General features: G+C 34.1%; 1 protein-coding gene across 3 annotated transcripts; it reads right to left on the bottom strand.

Moving 5' to 3' along the window:
- Positions 1-321: 321 nt before the first annotated feature.
- On the bottom strand, positions 322-24,176 carry AK7 (adenylate kinase 7; the record flags this gene model as incomplete). Of its 3 annotated transcripts, none has more annotated exons than XM_080594304.1 (18): positions 322-459; positions 1,561-1,719; positions 3,446-3,666; positions 7,266-7,463; positions 9,457-9,522; positions 10,506-10,634; positions 11,512-11,653; positions 12,115-12,243; positions 13,763-13,912; positions 14,674-14,751; positions 16,657-16,747; positions 17,269-17,357; positions 17,932-18,015; positions 20,062-20,172; positions 20,601-20,695; positions 21,697-21,805; positions 22,953-23,135; positions 23,997-24,176. In XM_080594304.1, 18 exons carry the CDS (start codon positions 24,174-24,176, stop codon positions 421-423), a joined length of 2,253 nt encoding a protein of 750 aa, XP_080450430.1. In that variant the 3' UTR covers positions 322-420. The 3 variants fall into 3 exon arrangements, with proteins under 3 accessions (XP_080450430.1, XP_080450431.1, XP_080450432.1); XM_080594305.1 differs by lacking the exon at positions 23,997-24,176 and adding an exon at positions 23,641-23,796; XM_080594306.1 differs by lacking the exons at positions 21,697-21,805; positions 23,997-24,176 and adding an exon at positions 23,641-23,723.
- Positions 24,177-24,627: the final 451 nt, after the last annotated feature.

The raw sequence follows: 24,627 nt of genomic DNA, 5'->3' as shown, positions 1-24,627 counted from the left end.
TGCTTCTATTATTTCTATTTTGAGTGAAGATGCCCTTTCTTCCCCCCCCCCCTTTTTTTTTAAATAAAAGATTTTCCTCAGGCTATCTGCTAACGTCCTTTCCAGATCACAACAATATATTGCTTAAATATGATTCACAACTGAAAAAATCCAAGAGGAAAGTTTTGGAGAAAGAATAGATTCTTGTGGTTCAGAGTTTGAAGTAGATACATGAAATACAGATACACAAATGTATTAATTAATGTGTAGTGTATGATACTTTCATAGAAGGAATATTAAAAACCCAAGGCAACATACTAAGCCTAAACAAAACTATGCTTATTTTTGTTCAAAAACTAAGTATTTTTATTGTAAAATGCATTAGCGATGCTCTCCCTTTCCATGTAACAGTTTCTACAGCTGTTACGATTTAACGTTACCTCATTGTGTATCAGGATTGTTCCTGAAGAGATATTCTGCCTATAAACAAAAGATTTCCAAAGTTATTTTTAAGTCTCCAACTTTAAAATTTACACCAAACAACAACAATGTAGTGGATAACATGGCTTTAAACAAAATCACAGAAAGTGTTAAGTGGCTCTAAAATGTAATCTCTGCCCAGTATGTCAGAGAAACCTTTTCTTCACAAATACCACACACCTCGTTCTGCCTCTTTGTAGCACTGACCCCATCAGTATCATGGGCAACAGGAGTCATATATTATGACAGTATTTGTTATTCCATGAAAAATCCTAGGGAGTACCCTAGAGGCCCGATTTCTGGACCCAGAAGAGTAAATAATACAGATCTTACAATGTTACATGATAAGTAGGAAAGATCTCATGTTGCTACAGCTACACGTAACATACATTCTAAGCTTTTACTTGGTTAACAACACGAGTTTTTTTTTCTTCATTAAAACAGTGATTGCTTGTACTGCTTTTCTTACTCCATTTGCTAGGAAAGTTATTTATACAGTGATAAGTGAAAGTTGTATATATATATATATATACAACTATAGCTTTATGGCATCTGAATTCCTGTCTGAATTCAATGTCGACTCGACTTTCAGCAGAAAGTTGAACTAAACAACTTCTTGAGGTCTCTTGGAACTGGAATTATTCTGTGAATGTCTGTCTGGATTCACTCGTGAATTTATCTGTGTATTGTGAAGGGGATTACTGAAGACACTACAATAACATGCATCATTGTGCATAGAGTGATGTGTTAGAGTGATGCCCCTCTTTCTGCAGGTCTCTACGTCACAGCAGAACGGGCAGGGTACATAAGTGCAGAGTGAGAACCCACTCACCAAAGCATGACTGATTCTGGTACCAATTCTTTTCCTGTTACTCTATAGCAAAACTGGATTGATGTAATGTGTCAAATGATCCCATATAGTTACTGGGTACTTCAGCTTTCGCTATACTTCCTGCTTACCTGAATTGCAGGTAATTAATCATGAAAGTGGGGAAAAAGAATTCAAGTCCATATGTTAAATGAGATTCTATAGAGTTATGTGAATATTTTCATTAAGCTTTTTCAAACACATTTCATTAAAAAGAGATGTAATCACCTTACCAGAAAATCAACTGGATCATCTGGCCTGATCTTACAGCATTCATTTAACCCTTGAATAAGTGTTGGCATGACATGCTTCATTAAATAGTTTCGTAGTGGAATAGACTGAGCCTCCAGTAACTCTTGTTCTTGTCTTTTCACTTCTTCCAGTTGTTTATTCTACAAATAATTAACCAAACAAAGAAGAATATTTATAAGATTTACCAAACAGTAGTTGACTAACTAATGATGGTGACCTATAGGGGAAAAGAAGAATAGTGCTAGAAACCACGGACAGAACTTTAAAACTCATGCTTAACAGAGCAACAATGAACTGCTTATTAAATTTAGAGGACATGGCGCACTAAGGATGGCCAACTGAGCATGAAGAAAAATGAAATAATCTCCCCAGCAAAACTAATTTTACTTCTCTCTCCTTTACACCTAAACGGAAGTTTATTCTGAAGTTTTCCAGTGTTCCTGTTTCCCAAGATATTTGGCAAAATGGTTGGTAAACACTGTATCACTTCAAAAATTAGTACTATTGGAAATGCAGATGGTTTCTTGAGGGTTCCTTGAACTGGGGGAGAGGAGAATATTTTTACACAGGAGAGATGTCTGACTCTTTACTTAACTGCAAAATATATCTTTAAATATGTTGTTTGTTTTTTCTTTCATTTATGTCAGTTTAGCTAAATTTATTCTTGAATTCGGGTTAAATCAACTTGTTTGAGCATTATCATTGTATAAGAGGGAAAGATGGAAATAAATCCACTTGGAGTTTTCCTTTCTCACATTAAATAGCACTAAATAGCACACACACTTGGAGTAGTTTTAGCCAGAAGATTACTCAAAAACATCTTTATTGTCCTCTCTTCTCTCACCTTATTCATAAGTAGCCTTAGTCCTATATAAAACTATATAAAAAGATACCCTGAATGTTGCTTTCCTATACTCAAGGCATAACACAAAAGCAATGTTCAGATAAAACTAAGACTAGCAACTGAAAAATATGTTTACCTGATTCACTGAATCCAGGAGTGGTACTCAATAAATCCTGCAAGTGGTCTTAGTTTTTTTTATGCAGAGCGCAGCTAATCTACAATCTCAAGGGCAACTGAATAGATGCATAGATTTTAAAATTATATTTAAAAGGATAAACTTACACATCTTATTTAAACACCTACTTTAGCTCCGTATAATGCAGTTTGCTTTCTTGAAAATAAGCATAGAGATAACAAAGACAATTCTTATTTACAAGCTAGTATAAGAGCAATATAAATGCTTCTTTAAAAGTGATTAATTTCAAGTTATTTCCTCAGAAATATGTATGGCTTTTCAAAGATAAAAAAATGATTTATCTGTGCAATGATCAGTTTGTTTTTAAATAACTCTAAATGAGGGCAGTAGAAGAACTGCCTACCGCTGGGGGGGGGACGGGACTGACTTTAGGTGTGAACAAGAAATTTCCTATAATATGTATTTCGGGTTAATTTAACTAAAACGTCCTTAGGAAGAAGTATCACGTGCAAATCCTGGGAGGTCAGGCACCCTAAATACCAGATACTTATTAAAGTGTTAACAAATAAAAAGCATCCTTCAGACTGCCTCAGGGAGGCTGCACTGAACTGAGGGCTGAGCTCTCAACGATGTTTCTCTTGCAAGCTCAGAAACCTTTCAGCAATGCAGCCTGGGATATTGATCAATTCTGTGTTCTTTAGTTTGAGCCACAAAATGCACCGTGAAGATATTCTGAGGCAAATCTAAAGTATGATATAAGAAACTAGAGAATTTATCCCACACTTTCCAAGTATATTTATATAACAGATTGCTGGAAACGCTATTGCTTCAACTTTCTAAAACATATAAATAATAATGGCTTCCACAAAAATGCAAATTAACATACCCACTCCTCCCAGTTTGCTATCCTTTCAGCCCTTTCCTCAGCTTCTCTATGCTCTCGTTCAGCTTCTTCTTTAGCTTCTCTGGCAAGGCGTTCCTCAGCTGCTTTGCGTTCCAAACTCTCCTTTTCTTCATCTGTCAAACCATAATTGCGAGGTTCCCCAATTTCTTTGACAATCTCTTTTACAATAAATCTGTTCTCAGGATCTTCAAATTTGGGTACATCTTTAAAACAATACAAGAGAGAACTTTGCAAGGCTTTTCTCAATTATCAATAGTCATTAGTGAATAACTGCAAGACCTAAATATATAGTGTTCATGTTGCTTGAATTTTCAAGTATAATATGTTTTTTGGAGTGTCTTATGTCAATTTTTTTTTGCTACACAAAGTGGAGTTATGTCTAATTTTCTTTGTTAGTTTCAGCTAAAATAGTTTGTCATTTTAATATGATGCTAGGGAGAAAATAGTTAATTTTTACAACTCTTCTATTCAGCAGTTGCAGCATTCCTAAGTTTTGAAACTTTCATACAAGGTTATTCCAGTATCAGAGATATTTCTCTTTGCCAGTCTTATGTCAGCTTATCTACAGGTATCAAACTATCAGCTTCTGACCCTGTATCTCCATGCAGGTTCCACAACAGGTTGTTAGAATTTGGCAAGAAACTCCAAAATTTTCACAACATTTTCTGAAATTTTCACAGAATTTTCACATGCAGTGTTTTACAATTACACAGACCTATCTCTGGTTTTGTAGGCATAAATAATAAGAGTTCAACTAATCTGTGGCTTCACGTAGAAGCACAGAGACCAAGGAAATCTTTCCTTTCACTCCTTCTCCCTTTTAACTGCTGAAGACTATTTGGGGTCTAAACCTGCAGAAAAAGAAAAAAAAAAAAGTGAAAAAATAAGAGAAGGAAAAAAGGGGGGAAAAAACAAGAGAAGGAAAAGCCTCCTGGCACTGAATGCATATGGAGCCTAGAAAGTGCTGGAGACATCTGAAAGAAAGGGTATAGTAACATACATTGAAGAGAGGAAAAGTGTGCATTTTGGGCATACAGAACAACTGAAATACAGAATTTAGTCTAAAACTCAGTAGTCCCTACTCCACATTCCTCTGCTTTATGAAGTTATGTTGAAAGCTATTGGCAAAGCATGCTTCTCATTTCTTCACTAATTCAAACAGAAGCATTACTCATACCATTATTTCAAGAATTTGTGTCTTTGTGATTTAGGTCTGAAGTCCAAACTCTGCTAATGAAACAAGGTAGAAAGCTAACATAATTCTACATGATGCATGATGACATTTCTTTCAGAGCCTCTTCTTTCCAAAAATCAGGAATTACATTCCTGAAGTATTCCAAACTACAATAATTTTATTTTTTATGCCAAGCAGTCCATTAATTATACAGTTTTTGCTGTACCTGGATATACGAATTACAGTGCAAGACAATTTTCTAGTCATTTAAATTATTGCTAAGAAGATTCTTGGCAATGAATTTGAGGTCTCAAAAACTACAGTCTTTTCTCAGATGATGAAGCAAGATTACAACACAAACATTACAGCAATCATAATTAAATGCTAAAATGTCCTAAAAAATATAGTTTTTAAATGAAAAAAAAAAAAAAGATTATCACTGTCCCTAACAGGGAGGAAAGATCACCAAAAAATGGAAAATTCTGTTTTAACATTCCTTTTCGTAGATGATCTAATGTGCCTGTGTCATCATCTCCAATTTGCAGATGAAGAAAACAGACACAGACTTGCAGACTTCATGAAGTGAGTCACTGTAGCAAAGTAGCGTTTCCAGAATCTTGAAACCCACTCCTTTGTACTAATCATATTTCAGACTCAGTAAAAAAAAAAAAATCATAAAAGCAACTCATAAGGCCATATGTTAAGATTTTCTAAAATTAAGGTGGAAGAAAATATTGATTAATTTGAGTCAGTATTTAATGAATCAAGCACAATTCTTCAACAGTTCTCCACTAAGGCCAGTAAACCTAGGTAACTTTTCTTTCTTCTGACCAATGTAACAGTCGCTTCTCTGTTTAAATTTGATGATATTAATTCAGTGATTCTGATAAACCAACTGGAATATCAGCTAGAATGCAGAGCTGAAGATTCCCCAGTGAAATTACCTTTGCAATCTGACCTTTTAATTTTACATATATAGGGAATATAGGGAAAGGAGCAGTTCCTGACATAACCAGACTGTGAAGATGCTGCTGCTTTTAAGATGTAAATCAACACTATAAATTGAATGTGAAATTCATCTGGAAGTGACTAAGCCCCACAGTTGTGATACCTCAATAGTTAACCAGTGAGTATTGTGACACCTCAATAGTTAACCAGCTAGTAGAGCAGTGACTTTCTTTATTTAGAATTAACTAGACTTTTAGAGTAATCTTTGGACGTAATTCTTAGCATAAAACACTGCAATATGCTGTCATAGAGCATACACTTTAAAGTCCTCACCAAGATAAAACAAATGTCTTGGACAGTGCTACTACTTGTATATCCCAAAGTTTATAAGATTAAAAAATGACCAATTAATGACATCACACCTTCTTAATATTTATTATTTCTTACATTTACTTTCTGCATCAGAGTTACTTCAGACTTAATTAAATGAAATTGCTAGCTAACCTACATTTCAAGCCTCCCAGGATTAAGACAATCATCTTTACCATTTGGAACTGATTAAGAAAGACAGCAGCATCAACTGAAGACAACAGAGCCAAATATATTTATCTTATCAAGACAAATATATTTATCTTATCTCCTTTCTTTTATGAATTGGAAAATGGTAAAATAGATTTTAGTGGAAAACTGCGTGAGAAAATAATCAGTACATAATACAAAAATCACTCAGCACCTGGATACTTAAAAAGTAAAGATGTGAGCGTAGCTTAGAAATAATTCTAAATCTAAAATGATTATATTCATGTTATTTTTTTCCACTGCGACATTTCCTAACAACTCAAGTATGGTATTATTTTCAAGATAATCTCTACGACTGACATAAAAAAAATAAAATAAAAAGTAGGAAGTCAATTGATTAAAGTTTGCTCAACAAATCACTTCCTGTAACTCATTCAGACGGACAATCAACATATCAGCAGTTTTATTGTATTTGCAAGGTTTTCCCTGTGTTCTTTCTCTTCTACTCTTTTCTTTCTGTCTCCCTTCCACAATCTAAAACCAGTTTTATTAAGAATGCTGTCATCCTGTACTTATTGTTTTTGAATTATCAGATTATAGTCATCTTCTCAAGATTTCCCAGTGATCATGATTTTCTGGGAGTGTGTAGGGAAGGAAATTTTTCTCACCCCTAGGTATGAAACAAAAAGGATGTATTACTAGCCTTCCACCTTTAATGTCTAATCATATTCTTTCATACTTACAGAATACCCATATATTGTCACCACATCTGAGGTTAAATCTAAAGAAAAAAATATAAGCAACTATAATATTTAAAGTCCATGAAAATATACTATTATACCAGTCCAGAAGGATGCCAAGTGCAGAGATCTGTAAACTATATCAGAAAACTATTTTGGTTATTTAGCCTACAAAACCGAATGATTAATAAAAACACTAATTTTAAAGACATGTTAACTGTACACTCTAATCAGCACAATTCAGAATCTTTATGAGCATATAAATATTTCCACAGGTATATAGTTAAATGCCTGCTATATATTTATTCTGATATGTTAGTTAAAATATTTATATATTTACTGTACAATCTTCACAAGTGTTACATTTGTAACAATAGGAATTTTTATTGATATTTTAGCTAAGAATTTTATTATTTCATACCAATAAACTGAGGATGTATTTCAAGTTCATCAAAATAGTTAAGAACAGTCTCATCTTCTGTATTTATCTCTCTGAAGAGACTTAAAGATTGCAGAAACCGGTCCTGAGTATAATGAGTTCCAGCAACAACACTTTCTGGTAGATTTATTATTCTGTTTTTAAGAAATTCATCAGATGCAGTCAAAGATACAACAAATTCTGTGAAGAAGAACACATTATCAGTGTCCACATATGATTTTTCCTCCCTCATATCTACCTTCTGTTAATAATACATTTTAAACCACAAATGAATATAAATTCACACATATGTATATAAATATTTCCTTATAGATACTTTAATTAAGAAATGCTGATATGCAACTTCTCCAGTTAGAGCAATCCAATAAAATGAAGAGGAGACACATAGAAGCAACGTGTTCTAATTCTACCAAGTTCTTTCTTAGCGCTATCAACAAGACTATTCTTGAAATAAGAAACAAACATAGTCCAAATTTCCTGAGAAAGCTAACAGAGAAGAACCAACACATGTAATTGGTATAGGAAGAAAAATAAACAAACATGAATAGTGCAGCCAAAGTAGCAAGTAACACTGGAAAATTTAACAATTCATTTGTTTGTCAAGTCTTCAAAAGTCATCACAGTGTATTGCAATTTCTCATCTCACAAATAAATCTGCATTTTCCTAAATAAAGTAAATTAGGAAAATAAACTAAAACAAACTAAAACAAAACAAAACAACAACAGTGGATTAAACATACTATGCTATCAGATGCCATAAAATTTGGTGTCAATGTTATTTGTAGTACTTTCATAGACAAGAACACCAGAAAGCCTCAAAGGATCCATAAAAAAAAATGCATCTCCTTTCTTTGGTTCAGAATTCCCATACTTGTAAGTTTCATTAGGCTGTTGCATATTTTATCAACAATCAGTCTGCCTTTAATTATTCATGTAAGTTATCACAATATTTTCTGATATTTCTAATATCACTTCTCAATACCACCAAAGCCTATTAATTTAACAAAGTTAGGAAGTATTTTTTCTGATTTCAGAGAGAAATTTGCAGAATCAAACACAGACAATTCCCCTCCAATCTCCTCGTGCATGCCAAAAAAAAGCAACCCATCCTAAAAACAGAAAAAAAACAAAACACACAAAAATCTCCATAGACCAACAAAACGCCCTTTTGGATCACTCAGTTCTCTAAAACAAGTTTTCTCCAAGGTTGATAAGGTGTTTCTAAAACAGATCCCTTGCTTGAAGTCCTTGTTTTGGGAGAGAAAGTGGTACTTCTGCCCATCATAATTCACACATTTGAATTACATTGGAGTTACCTTCAAACACATTTGATGAGCTGGTACTTCTCCAGCCCATTGTAATTCACAGTTCCTCTTTCTGATATTGTAACTGAAAGTGTTTTTGTTTATAAAGAACATGTTTTTCTTTTTTACTTCAGAAATCAGCAGTTCCTAAATGAAATGAGGTAAAAGCCTCCTTTTAAATCAACCCTTTGTCCCCTTCATTTAAGTGCAATACCAGGATTTTTTTTCAGGACGTTCTGAACCTTCTTCACTTCCACTGAAGCTCCTAAGTTATCAGGCTGCAAAAAAACACTAAGCGCTTTAGGTATTCAGCTTTTATACTACCTGACCATATGCATCTTGTAACATAAAATATGCCAATTCAAAGAAATCAAGAATAGCAAAAACATCACAATAAAGCATTTTCTGCATAGGTGGAAAACAAACTATTTCAATTCCCAAATTTGCTGATGCAATAAAATGAATTTGGTAGTATCATTCAAGATACAATGCTAAGCACTGCAAAGAACTCTACAAAGGGCTAAACTTTTATATATTAAATATATATATATATATTAATATTCCATGTTCAGGAGCTCATTTATTCCATAGGTAGATGCTGTAATCATAACAAAGGCAGCCACTGCTCTTGGTAAAAACAGCTGATGGCATTTTCACAAAAGAAAACAGAAAAAAAATTAAAAAAACAACCAAAAAACAAACCCAAACCCTCCTATTGATTGACTGCTCACTTGCAAACAACAGGGCAGCGGCATTACGTGGATATTTCTTTTAAATGGAATATGAACAGATGGAATGATATTTTAAACTTCTAGTTGGTGGCAGCAATATTTGAAAACTCCTCTGTTTATTTAAAAAGTCAAACTTACCAGGTGTGATTAATTTATCACATTTTGGTATTTTGCCTTTAATTTCTTCTTCATCTTCATCTTCCACTAAAACAAAAGCAATAAATGATTGACATTATGATTTGAAGCAACAATATTATTATATTTACTAATAACATGCCCCATACAAACACTTTTTAAATATTCAAATTGTACTAACTGTTGGAAATTAATCTAACCTGGACACCAGTTTAGAGTAGTCAGTAAGTAATCTATGCTGTTGCCTGCCACAGATTCTACCATGGGACACTAACAGTTGTTTAGCTATACAGCAGAGCATGCACTTGCATACACAGTTACAAAATATGTCCATACTACTTTCTTGACCCTGGCTTCTCCTGCTGCTCCATATTTTCTTATGCCAGTGACAGAGCTTAGTGAGTAGAAATGGTTTGCTGTGGTATGGTTAAAATGGTTTCTGCTGTTAATTGTCTGCTATTCTTGACATGAATAGTCTGCTCAACGGCTTGAGCATCAGCTGAGCTAGGTGATTTACAGCCCAGCATAGTAAAATGAACAAGACTGCGTTTTGTTTTCCTTAAAATCATATCCTTTAATTTATGGAGATGGTTCTTGGTCTTAATGCAGACAGTGCTAGCTCACAATTTGAGATGTACGTTGCAGAGCTCCACCAAAGTCATATCCAGTGAAGCTCATCTAATATACCCACTCTAATCTGGTTTACACAATATGTATTGGTGAACTGTCTGGATCCCCTTGTTAAGCAGTCCTTGAATATTATGAAGAAATTCTGCCTTACAGCTTTCTTGCATAGAGTATATCAACACAGAAAGTGTCTTCTCTATTTGGTCATTTATTCAGGACATTGCCAGCCAAGATCATCTGAAAATTATCTTGTTTAAGGTGCATAACAATTCATTACAAACCTTAAATTTTAAGCAGCATGTGAAAACAACAGTTTTGTGCCTTGCTCTGCTGTCAAAACAGTGTTGATGCACTTCAAGTAATACGGCACTGAGAAAAATAATGATAATATTAGCAGCAATAAAAACAAAAGCAGCAGTACTTACAGTTAAAAAGCTCTTTTGCCTGGTCATAGGTCTCTGGGAACCCATCTAAAACATATCCCTGATTCCTACAAGGCATAGATTTGAGCTTATCTTTAATGAGTTTAACAGCATACTGATCATCTAAACAACCTAAAACACAAAGAAGGTTAATAGGAACCTAGTTTATGGAAAAGAAATACCTGAAATTATTTTACTAACATGTTCATACATTTATCAGAGACACTTTCTAAACTCCAAAAAAAATTATGTCACTGTGTATACTACATGCTGTTAAGAGATTTATGGACTACAAGTGTAACTATGAAATAAAATGACACCTGTATTTACAATGATATAAATGTTAGAACTTTAAGGCTAGTAAACATGAAATTAGATATTTTAGAATAACACAGTCACATCTTGATATGAAAAGAAATAGACTAGAAAAAAGCATGTTACAAAGCAAACATTTACTATTTACAATTAACCATGAAACAAATTCTTGCAAAACAAATGTGAAATAGGTTTTGCAAGTTTCATTTTCAGATTAATAGACTGAGATATAAAGTGACTTATTAACTTAGCATACATTGTGAAGCAAATGTATGGCAGTAAAGTTTGTTTTGACCTGATTTTTTTTGTCCTCTTGCAATGATTGACTCCAGCTTCTTATTTTATATTTAAGACTTTTAAAAGCTGAGGCAAAATTAGAATCTATTGTTATCAATAAAACATTACATATTAAAAGGCATTATTATTTTAAACAAAACAAAGAATGCAGAAGAGAAAACTGCCATTATTTTTCTTGCAAATTTGATAGTTACATACTTCACTTTTTACTTTATATTATTTAAATTATGCTCTCTGTTCTGAGAAGAAAACTTGATAGAAAAAAAAATCTGGCCAAGAATCTAAAGATTCTGAACATTCAGTCACTTACATATAAACTTATGGAGTTAAAAAGAATTATATAAAATGTATAAAGAAGTAGAAAGATGGTCCCCTTTTATTACTTCATATTTCCTACCTGCATTCTGCTCCATGCTTTCTTTAATTCCAGCCAACAACTCATGTGCTTCTTCTACATTTGTACCCTCTTCTTCTTCTTCATATTCTCCCTCTTCACCCACACTGTCATAGTCCACTTCTTTAGGAGCCACAATTTTCTCCTGAAGACAATATCAGAAACATGAATAGGCTCAGAAATTCTACAGACAAATTTTCTTATATACACAGATGTAATAAATGGAAAAAACCAATGAATTTCACATACGCTCCTGGACAATGAGAGACTGAGCAACCTTCAATCTTTAAAAAGAGTTCAGTGCATCCCCAGAGATGATCAGTATGTCAAAAGATATTTCCATTCTAAAATCTAAAATTGTTTTGGTAATGTATTTTTCAGGTCAGAAAAGTGAGCAAGAAAGTAAATAATACCAACAGTTATAGGTGGATCTAAAAAGCAATCAGTATATTATTTCTCAAAACATTTTGTTGGAACATGATTATTTCCTTTGGTAACTTAAAATACTAAATTATGGAGTTCTATTTTATTTTAAAACAATGGCAAACATTTAAAGTCACAGAAACTAAAATAATAGCAATACTAAAAAAACAGCTAGTAACACACCAGATTTGCTATTGTTTCAGAAATCACATCTTTTATCTTAATGTGATGCAGCTTGTAGTGTTTGCAGAGCTTTTCAGCGATGGTAGATTTGCCAACCCCAGGAGGACCATGAATGTAAACTTTGAGAGGCTGGGGAAAAAAGAAAGATGTGAAAGATCAATCAAACGTTATGGAAATTTTTATTTAAAAGGTACAATCTTTTCAGTATAACTAAAAGGAAATAACTATTATAATTAAAACTGAAAATATCTTTTAGATTTATTTGCACCGAGCATGTTCTATATCATCCACTGCTTTTGAGTAACGCAGTTAACTTAATGGTACAACTTCAGCATTGGAGAAAAAGGTACATTTCTACTTAGTAGACTAACAGACCAACTTACAGTGGCACTATTAGAGGTTAAATGGTTAAAAGAAACATAACACAACCCTATAGGCAGTGGATTTTGGAGATAAGTGGCAGATATTCTACTATATAAACACAATCACTTTATTTTCCAGCTGAGGTAGAGTTGCTGTCATCACCATAGTTATTTTGACCTCAAAAACTGCAGATTCATCGCAATCTTAAGTTAATAATTTTTAATTTCAGCCTATCTTGTTCATGGTTGAATCACTAAGTTCCAAAATACATTTAATAAATATCATGCAATAAACTCAAAGCCATACATCATTAAGTTCATATCCCAATTCAGTAAACCTGGCGGTATTTTTAACATAAACCTAACAAATTAATTAATTTCTAACATAATTTCTAACATAACCCGGCAAATTAATTTTGCAGAGTTGTGACTGGCACAGAGGTCTAGCTAGCCTTCCCTCTTCTACTTACCACATGGTATGCCTTTATTTTACATCAAACTTTTTGAATTGCAGGCGTACCTACACAGATGCAGTAGCTTAATGCAAGCACAGATCTGATAATCCTTTTGGATGTATGCAGGGACTTTCAAAGAAAAAACTTTGAACAAATGATGTTAGTTATATTTTGTTTTACACCTCCTGAACCTATCATGGTTTGAACAAGATACAGACATGATGAATAGCTTTATCATACTAAAGACAAGCAATACTTGAATGAATGCAAGCATTTTTATGCACCTTTAAATAACTACTTCCTTATACATTTGAATATGGCAATTCTAAATAGTTAGCTAACATAGGAAACAGCAAATTTGCTCATTACATTATACAACGGAGTGGGATAAAATGAAAGCCACATTGCAATTAAGTATACTGGCTCACCAAGTATAATGAAGGACAAAAAATGTTCACCTAGCTACTGACTCTAACATAAAAATCTTAAATAAAAGACACAGTTACTGCTTTCTTGAAGTCTAATATACCAGGAATGCCATATATTGCCTACAAAAACTAGTTTCAAAGCAGCAGCTTCTCCATCACGAAGCTTGTTTTCACTTACACGATTGCAATTTTAGGCATAACAGAAAACTTTAGGTGACTATTTTAGTTAATATTTTATATTGTCTAATTAATTACTTCAATTTAACTTTCAGATTTTATGTTCACTTATTTTGCATCTCTGTCGGTCTTCTGTGTACGTTTACTTAAAGAGATAAAGCTTGTGTTTATAGAACTATTTATATTTGAAAAAAGCACTTTAAAACAGCATACACCAAGCCATTACCAGAAGTCCTCGATTTTGCTTGTATTCTTTGACGATCTTTTCAATGTTCTCCACCAGTCCTGTCTGAGCAACCCACTTAATGTTGAAAGTCTCTTTCAGAAATATGGCTTCCATTCGTAGGTTCACAAGCAACATATCCAAGTTTGTTTGCTGAGAGAACAAAACTACATTTACTTTAAAGATGCAAGCTATGGATGTTAAAATAACACTGTTGGCTTAAAGTAAAGACTAGAATGGGGGGGTGAGGGGAATAGAAAGAATTTAAGCACAGGGAAAGTATGTATGCATGCACTGCAAAACATACATTTTAAGCTTTTAAAAAATATATTTTCAATATATATTTAAGTATTCCTGAGGACTATTGTATTATTAACCATTAAGCAATTATTTGATGTCTCACACTATTGCAGGAAAAAAAAAAACAACACAAAAAAACCTTCTTTCATAAATTCATTAAGTACCACCTTTAAACTAGCAGATTTTTAATTTATTTATTTCTCCCATGAACAGTTCATTCCAGATAAATAGATGAAGATGATTTACATATACTGTGTTTGTCAGCCTCAGTAGTACCTCATTATTAACTTTTTTTTTTTTTTAAATGCTTTGTTGGTAGGTTTTGTCAGCATGCTCCAGTATGCTCAGTGCAGCAATGACATCAGTGCTTCACTGTTTTTATAGAACAGTCTGTAATTCCTCATAATACTCTTTTCTCTGAGGGTTAAATTTCAGTTTATTTTCTAAATTTACATTCACTGTAGATGTTTTTAGTTGAGCTTTAGGGTTACATTTTTCTGCTGAAATAAAAAAATACATATATTTCATAATACGATACTTCATATCCTTTTCTTTAGGTTTGCATCCTTTCCTTAAGTAATAAAAGAAAAAATGAATAAAAGAAAACTACTAACAGTTAACTCTTTACTCAAGAATGCATTTTCTCTTGGAATCTTCTCAATTTTTCCTGGTCCAACGTTTTTACTGATACACTATAAAGAAAAAAAAAAAAAAAGTAATGCACATATCAAATCAGATTCTTAGAAAAAAAAAATGAACAGGATTTCTTGAGATAAAACCTCTGCTCTAAATTTTATGTTACACTATACCCAAAAAGTCAGTATACTGATTGGAATTGCAGATCAAAGAACATTAACTTTAATGTTAGTATTAAACATCTCTGTTTTGCTATATATCACTTCATTTTTAGTAGCTGCAATAAAACAAAACAAAAACAAACAACAACAAAAACAACAAAAAACAAGTGTTTCAAAGCTCTTAAATCTATAACTTCATACTGCTTAAGATCAAATTGGAGACCTATCTTATTTCTCAGCATTCTCACTTCAGATTTTTTAAGTATTTAATTCTGTTAACAGTCAGGAAAGATATTCAGATCAATGGAATGCCACCATTAACTCTCTAGTTTCACTTCATCATCAGCCAGAAGTTAGTTACTCCTGCAGTCCTTTAAAAAAGGTTAAAAAAAACACACGCTAGATTCCATAAAATTATAACAGCAACAGCTATAGAGCACTAGACCAAATATATCCAGTATTCTGTCTCAAACAGTTTCAACTAGCGGACACCTAAATGAAAGTAAGACTAGGAAAAGCATGAATGATACTTATTCCAAATGCTCTCCTAATCTTTGACTATTTTAAGCTCAAAGACTTCCTAAGTTAGAAAGAGCTGCTGTATATTTAAGTAACTCTCAAGGTATTTCTCATAATTCTTACCTATGCTAACTAATGCAAAGTATCTCTGCTACAGCTTAGGCTTTTATAAGTGATCCTTTTATATTATTGATTGGCCTTACAGATTTCCTGGCAAGCTTTTTGTTCTTCAAAGGCTTGAAAAAAAAAGGATATTAATTTTGAGTCTTTTCTGATCATTGATTTTTAATATTGTTTTAAGTCTGTTTTGTTTTGTTTCTCTTATCCAGCCAGATTTTTATGATTTTTCTTCATCAGGACATAACTAACTTTTTGAAGTCTGCCATCCTGCTTCCCTCAGCCATGCCAATTATCATTTTATCTTTCCCAAACTTTTCTTAATAAGTAGCATGCAATGGCCTTATACATCTAATAATGTAAGTTTCAATAGCTTCTACCTTCCTTCTCTAAAGATTTAATATTTTAAACATCTCTTGTACTCATTTTTATATAATGCTCTTTCCTATAGTTGACCACAGCTACAAAGATTATTTTGACCTTTGCTTCTTCCACATGAATGTTGAAAACTACATTATGGTCACTTATACAAAGTGGATTTTCCAACTATTAATTTTTCAGTGAGACCTCGTAAGCCTGAACCAAAACAAGGGATGCATCTCCTTGTGACCTTCCTACAAGACAGTTCCATGAAACATTCTTTGACACTGAAAGAAAAATGGGCTGTTTTGTTTGGTTCTTATGTAACATTTGCTCAATCTACATGGGAAAATCTCCTGTTACACTGTATTAGCTGCTTCTCTCAACTCTCAGTCTCACTGTAAATTATAGTTCAATAGTGTCATCCAGACTATTTCTAGACTTCATTTCGAAATGTTTAGAAAAACAGAATATCTTCATACAAATGAAGGGAAGAATATTTTAAAGACTTTTGAGTATCTGATTGTAGTACTGTGAATCCCATAACAACTCAGCACAGTTTTAAGTAAAATTTCTATTTAAATTAATGATAATACTTTCAAAGTTAATTCTGCAGAAAGACGTCAAAATAATACATTTTTTTTGAAGGACAAAAGTCTTGGTAGATTTCAAATTTATTTTGTTTATTATTTATTACACAAGATAATTCAGGAAGACTTAGGGACATCTACTTCTGTAAAAATGTACAGTTTGAAAAATCTTATAAATATCGGGAAAAAAAAGAAAAGGAATAAAATCCCTTACCTTTATTAATTCTTGAAGAGTGTGCATAGATTCATCTACCGCAAGTATATAGTGAAACCTTGGCCTGTGGTCTGCTACATTCTGTAACACTCTGAAACATAGGAAGGTCAAGGCTGGTCAGTATAAAAGCATACTGGGACTTTTCGTGTTAGATGCTATTCAGAAGCTGTCCAAATACGACTACGTTTAATTTTGGAAAACTCAGAGCACAATATTTTCATGTATATTATCTTCAATAAAGAAGTATAGATAGATGTTTTATTTGTACATAAGTTCAAAGGATAAAAAGCAACACCTGTACAAAATATTAATTTAAGCTGTAGAGTCCGTGATGCATTTCCAGTTCTGTGCCAGTTAAGTGATACTACTTGCTATATCCAGCCTTGCCAGCAATTTCTTAAAAGCACAGAACCTGTACAATAGACACAGGTTTCCCGTAGGCATATCTAGTACCAAAGATACTGAAGTCTCTGCCTGCCTCAATAAGATGGGCCAAATAGTGTTTTTAAACCCTCTCTGCCCCAGTTTAAAAGCCTCAGTATTCTGCTAGTGTATTTGTGTATTTGTTACTTAGCTAACTATCAATCACTGTCCAAGTGAAACTTTACTTACGCTGCTAAATCAAGAACATGAATGGTTGGAATAAAATTGTTTCCATGTCCAAAAACAGGTATTGCAGTAGCCTCACTGAGCCAACCTATCTGAAAATACAAATGGACAACAAAGTTAGAAGTAAACAGTTACTTTTAATTAGGTATATTTGTGCAGTGGCAAATCTATATATTTAGGATTATAAAATTACATTTACTGAACGACTTATGGAACTGTAGTAAATAATTTTGAGAAATACTGGCAGCCTAAAAAGAAACCAAGATTTTTTTATTTTTAAAAGAATACTCTTTGATATTGACAACTGTTTTTAGTACTTCGTATCCCAAATTTAAAAAAAAAATGCTTGGGGAAAAAAAAAGGAATGCAATGTTGAAAAGAAAGACATTTTTCTTGAACCCATTGATCTGATAGTCATTCTCATTATAAGGTGCACTTGTAGATACTGTTCGAAAACTATGAAAAAACCAAAAAACATACAGATCCAAAAAATAAAGTGGAAATCACTTCCATTGTAGCTAACACTCATTTCTAAGGGATCAAATAATGAATTCTGTTCACAAGAACATTAAACTTACAATACCAAAACTATTAGAAATGCATTTAATTCCATTGCAATTTGCCATTAGATATTAAATAAACCCCCCAAAATGCTTAGATATCTACCTTAAAAAAGTAGTGTAAGACACCTTCCCCAGCTCCATACTGAAGTCCTGAAGCAACAACATAAGTTGAAAATATATGTTTATTCTGTGAAGTAAAACCAACAAGAAAGTTTTATGAAATTATTGTACTCCTAATGGGATAATGGTTTACACCGAAACTTGAGAAATTGCATACTAAATATATAAAGTAAGTTACATCACTTAAAATTTGGAATTAGACCAACTGTTGCATAGCTTGTAGTGTTGTAAGACATATTGTTAATATTTCCTTAAAACAACAAAAAACATTACTCAGAATTGACCTGTCTTCATTTGAACTGAAATTCTCAAAAATCTTTTAAAAGTTAAGAAATTGGAAGTTACTTATAATAATGAAGTGATCAGCATAACTTATGCCTCAACTTTCTTTTTCCAAGAAACATAACAACGAAATTCATTGAGGCTTTTTTTTTTTCCCCATTTGCATTATATTTGCATTTGATTGCCTAAAGAAGTGGGAAATGCAGGTTCAATACTTTTATAATCATTTTGTTTTCATTTTGATATAAAATTTCAAACAAAATTAGTGGACTATAAAGTATTTTTCTAACCATACACCACAATCAACCCTCATATTTTTTGCTGACCATTATGCAAACCTGGTCATATGTTTGCCTGTTCTGGATGACTGTTTACGTAAAATGAAACTGACTGGATCAGTGTTGAGGGTGGTTTCACACAGTGAATAAACCATACTTAAACCATCTTAAGGAAGGAAATTTCAAGCAAATCGTTTAAATTAGGACCAGTTGCTTAGACATTTTTAACTTGAAACAATATTGTTAAATAATTCTGATGTTGTAAAGATCTTAGACATTATACATCTACATAACGCTTAGAACCTGCATTTACGAGCAGAGGCTATAAAATGCTAAGACTTGGGATCAACATTTTTGTCTGTGAAAAAACACATGGTTTGCTACATTTTTTTATACTATTTCAGAAATATAAAACCAACAACACCGTTAGCCAATCTTTGATTGAATAAGCAAAACATCATATACAGGGATGCCAGAAAATAATAACACATCACTGTATGTTGTCCATGTAATGTGTTTCTATCTTTGTAATAAAAACTATCTCAACTCAGTTGAACACAACAGCTTGTTAGTAATCACATGAAATATTAAAATCAGACATTGCAGACAGCACAAGAGCTCCCACACTAAGTTTGCTTGTGTAGTACTAAGAGAGAAATAAACTGTTTTTAACCTAAGAGCAGCAGCTCCCAAGTTTGCTTTGGACAGACTGCACACATGCCCCAGAAGGCACATGGTAATTTCTGTCTCCCAACAGGAAAAACCTGCCTCTCATGAAGGCAGAGGAGGAGCCATTTCTCATCTACCCTAAGGAGCAGGTAACTAATAGGATCTTCTATCATTTACCTTGCAGTAGCTTCTGTGTGGGAAAGCAACAATACTTCAGCACCCAGTAAAATACAAACCTCCAAAACAGGTCAAAATTCTCTAAAAATACCTATTTAGTGTCACAAATCACACATATGAGAACGTACTACTTGAGATGACTTGGATATACTTAATGGAAAAACAAAACAAAACAAAAACCACACCACAAATGACCAGGCAAGCTCCATTTATACACAGTCACCGGTAAAGACCTTCAAGTGTGTAATATTAATTAAAGCCACTAGATGTCACATTTTAGCTAGTATAATCAGCTCTGGGCTTGTTTGGTTGGTTTGTTTTATTCGAATAAAATGCTTTAAGTGGGGGATAGGTCTAAAATCATCCTTGAGATTTTCCCTCGCAGTCCCCAGCTTTACTTCTCTCTCACACAACCAATGAAACAATGTATTGCTTCAAATGAGAAAAGCATGATTTATTCACTAGCTAAGGAAAAATAGAGAAAATTAGGGGTCTGTATTATGTATACTATATATGTATTATTTCAAAAATGTAGCCTTCTTGTTATTTTATTAATAAGGGATATTTTATTAATAAGGGATGCTATTCACATTTATCGAAAAAAATAACACTCAAAATTTATTCAAATTGTTGGCAACTTCTAACATTAAGATAATGCTCTAAGAAGACCAAACTTTTTTTTTCTCCCCACAAAGATCTTTACATACAGTTTTCCCAAGTTTGAGAATAAGTTTTTCAGCATTTATGTGATCCATAAAGTTAGGATGAGATTTTCTTCTGCGATAATCTTCCTCAGTAAAAGGAATCTCAGAATCCTCCTAGGAAGGAAAAAAAATGCAACTGTTATACATGCCTTAAACCAAAACAAATGTTAAAGGCCTAGATGGATAAAACAAGTTTTTAAAAATATTACAAAACATCTATTTTGTTTTCATTTGAAATTCTTGAAAGTTCTAAGTTTCACTTTAAAGTTAGCATGTCCACACAGTCCTAATATCTTCCTGTATATCTCCCCATCATTGTAGCTCAATGCCTAAACCTCTCTATCCAGTGGAATAGATTTAACAATTCTGGCTGAAAGCAAGATTTCAGGTGAAAGGACCGTGAGAAAAAAAATATACTTGCTGACACTAACCTTACCTGCTAGTACTGAAGTACATACTGAAATACTTTAATTAAATTCAATGAATATTTTCCATTAAATGGAAGTATTCACTTAAAAGAATAATATTTTCTCGTTACTTACTGGGTCAGGGGGTTTGCTTTTCGCCCAGCTCATTATTGTTGAAACGAGGATGAATATCTTTGGTGTCGCAAAATGCTCTATTTCTGTATGTAGCGCTGGTAAACGAAAGCAAAGGATGTAATTTATTGTAAACTGTTCTACTGAAGCCATATATTTGTTTCTGTGTAGAGGTCCTGTACACACACTTATGCTATAGTGTTCTGTGTTACTTAGTTTGAAGCAAATGATCTTTATTTTGCTTGGCATAAAATAAAAATAAATCAATAATGAATAATAAAACAAGCAGAAAAATAATGGGAAGAATCACATTACCAGTAATGAACATAATATCCATAGAGCTGCATATTGTGGACAAATAAAAAAACAAACAATCTATACTAGAAAATTATTTATCTTTATTGACTACAAAGATACTGAAAGAAAACAGAAGTGTTTTATAATTGAAACAGCAAATCTACAAAAATAGGGATTTTTTCCTTGAATTTAATTTAGAACAAAATGATTACATGTGGATGATGTTTTGTTGAGTCCTTGAAAACTTACAATGTTACATTGTAATGTACAATACAATACACAGAATGTATAGTTTAGCTTAACTATCATATAAAGAGCAATATTGCATTGTCAGCATAAGAAGATTCCATATACCCATTAGAATTTGGTTATATCAAGCAGGAGAAAGCTGCAGAAAGACTAAATGGTATTTTTCATTGCAGTTTTAAGCAAAGAAATATACTTAATTATATAAAATATTAAACATTATTTGAATATCAAAGGAGCAAGTTTTCTACCTACCTTCAAACATAAATAAATAAGATGGCTGTGGATAGTTATTTATGGAAATATCTGCCTACACAGATATGTCATTTAAAGTGTCGGACCATTCTATGACAGCTTCTCTAGCTTATGAATGCTAAAATGCAATCAATGGTCCCTTGCTAATTAATTGAACAATTCATGCAGCATTTCCCTATCAAGGATGCCAGTTTTATATTACAGTAAACTATAAATCCAAGGTCATTTCATTACATATTTCTCGTAAATTTTGGTGGCTATATTGCAAACAATTTTCTGTTCAGTTGAAGGCTATACTAACCAGAAGCAGCCCATTTTGCTTCCTCAATTTGATTTGCATCCTCAGTGATGTTATACAAAATAATCTCACATTCAAGCAAATAACTTAAGAGCTCTTTCTGAGAAGAGACCTGTGGGAAAATAGTTAAAATGTGTTGTTAGAAAACAAAGGAAAGAAGAAAAAGGGGAAAAAAATCTATTCAAAATTCTTTTTCAAGAGTAACGTTCTGATAGGTAGAACGCGGTTTTCTTGCGCATAGATTTCTGAAAAGGATGCTAGAATAATTCATATGACTGATATCAAGCTGTATCTGTCAGATAACAGATGACGAAATACAAATTAAATGCTGAAACTTCTGATTTGCAGTAGACATTAATATAGTTCAGAAGTATGTACAATTTTAAGTGGTATTTTAGGATTTGTATTTTCAGTATAATTATTAATATCACAAAAATATCTATGACTTTTACAGGTATTTTAAACAAGGATCAGCTGGCAGAATGGACAAGACATGGGAAAACGTCAGTTTTCTTGCAAAATGTCAGTTTTCTTGCAAAACAACATCCCATCCTTGTTGTTAAATGTGGATTGTCTGCAACACTTGAAAAAATCCAACAAACATTCTGCGTGACAGCAGTGGGCGAGATTAAATATAGTTAACCATAATTTTCAGATTAAACAGCTCATCTCTATAGAAGTTCAGAACAAAACTTTCAAAATTTTGAAGAGATTCTGGATAATAAGCAGCTTGAGACAGAGTCAATTTTAGTTTTAGAAAACATTAAGCAATCACATTCTTTAAAACAAGCCTCCTTCAGTTAACCAAACTCTGGACATACATACAAAGATGTAGGTATTCAGAACAATTAGCTGCTAGCGAAAGCAGTGATTTCAGTGAAAAGTTAAGAAGGGAGGACACTGACTTTGATTCCAACACTACTACCTTTAGAAACTGATAAAAGATATAGGAGACACAAGTGAGCGTGCTTTGAAGGAAAAAGAAAACAGACCTGTGGATCATCAGGATAGACAACATCCTGTCCAGAAACACCATTAAAAAAAAATTATCTATTTTAAGACTAGATTATTTCCTTTTAACATTTGCTGTATGAGAACTAGCAGGGAGGAGACAAGTGTGCAGGAAGCAGAGGTAGCAAAATATGCATACAATTTCCAGCAGCAAGAGACCACTTTATTAACATCAGTTGGTCATTTTACATGACTTGCAATATTCCTAACGTTACCTAACAATGACCTGAAGTAAGATTATTACTTACTGCATATGTTTCCTCTGCAAAACATGGTTTAGTACCTCCTGGCTTAGAAAGGGTACCAACTATTTGGTAGACTCCCTCCTTTGGCCTAGCAGAAAGTTCAGCAGCTGAGTTCTTTTCATCTTCCTCCTCCTCCTCTTCCCCAATGCTTTCTAGTGATGCTCCAACAACACATTTGGATAAATACTGCAATATACAAGACACACATTTGTATGCAAATATGTATTGCATTGGGACTAAACTACACAGCTTCTTATAGTCTTGGGAAGACACCAATGCTGTTGGCTAGCTTAGATGCTGTTGCAGGCAGCGTAGCTCAGAACACAACTTGGGAAAGCAGGGAAATGTTAGGGACTGCATGAACTCGCCAGCCACATTTTATCTTGCCATGTGCCCTAAGCCTCAAGGGTGAAGGTGTTGCTGTGTCCCCAGACGCCTCTTCTCCTCAACCTGACTCCTCTCCAGAAGGCGTTACCTCAGGGAGATGTTATCTCCGAGCATTACCTTTCACCACAGCCATCAGCTGCCGCCCCAGTCCTGACCTGCTCTACCCCCACCTCCTACTCTCTTTTCCCTCCTGTCTCCACACCCTTTGCCCCCAAGCCCCCCTCCGCAGCAGCCATTTTAGGTGACCACGGCCGGACGCCCGCCCGGCGGCCAGGAGAACAGCCGGGGGCCGCCACGCCGTCACCTCGCCGATACTGCGGCCGCAGTAGGAGTCGAGGTGGTTGAGGAAGATCCGCCGGCTCCGAGCGGCTCCGAGCCCCGCTGCCATGGCCGCAGCCCCAGCCGGCGACGCGGCCCGTTGCTAAGGGCGGGCGGCGGCTGCGCCGAGCCAGGCTGGGCCGGGCGCTGCCGCATCGCCCTCACAGCCGGAGCGGGGCGCTGCGGGCTGCGGGACCGCTCGGGGCCGCACACCGGCATCCCTCCCCCTCCAGCCGGCTGCTGCTGGCCTAGGAGCTTCAGCAGGTGGCCGCCTATGGGGACTTTTGGTGTAACGTAAGCCTTGGTGTAGCCTTGCCTCGGGTGTTTCACCTGTGAACCTGCCTGCCTGCAGCACATCATGGAGTGGAAGTGCACCTTTCCCATCTCTGCCTCCGTCATCTTCCTCAGGTGAATCGAGATCAATCGAGAATGAGTCAGGAAGGCAGGGCAGTAACATGCAGGTAGCGATGAGTAATGAGCAGCTCTGTAAGGCCACTTCTTCACAGAGTTCAACGCGCCCATCTCCCCAGGCCTTACCCACAGCAGTCCTCACTCAAACATTTCATCTGGGGAGTTGCTTTTCAGAGCTCTGCTGAGGAACTCAAGGACTATCGCAATATAATCAGGTACTTAGTGTGTACATATATATTTTTTCATATCTAATTCAATCTATCCTAAAACAAACATGAATACCTGCAGTCAATAAAGGAGGGTGTTTATTCCCAACTTCTTGACGCTGAAGAAGACAAAATCTAGTATTGCTGTGAGGAAAAAAAAAAAGTTTTAAAGCTATGTTATTAGACATCCTTTGGATAGCAAGCAGCCTTTGAGGCTTTTTAGATAATTAATCACTGGTACTTTCTTAGTAATCAACACTGTTTCAATGATTGTTCTTCCAGCGATAATGCATAATTTTAAATGCTCTGGAAAGGTGCATTAGGCCGAGCAGCATTTATTCAGTTTCAGAAAATGA

Source organism: Anser brachyrhynchus, assembly GCF_964034855.1.
Source record: "Anser brachyrhynchus genome assembly, chromosome: 5".
NCBI classification, from domain to species: Eukaryota; Metazoa; Chordata; class Aves; order Anseriformes; family Anatidae; genus Anser; species Anser brachyrhynchus.
This window is presented reverse-complemented; position numbering and strand designations above follow the sequence as displayed.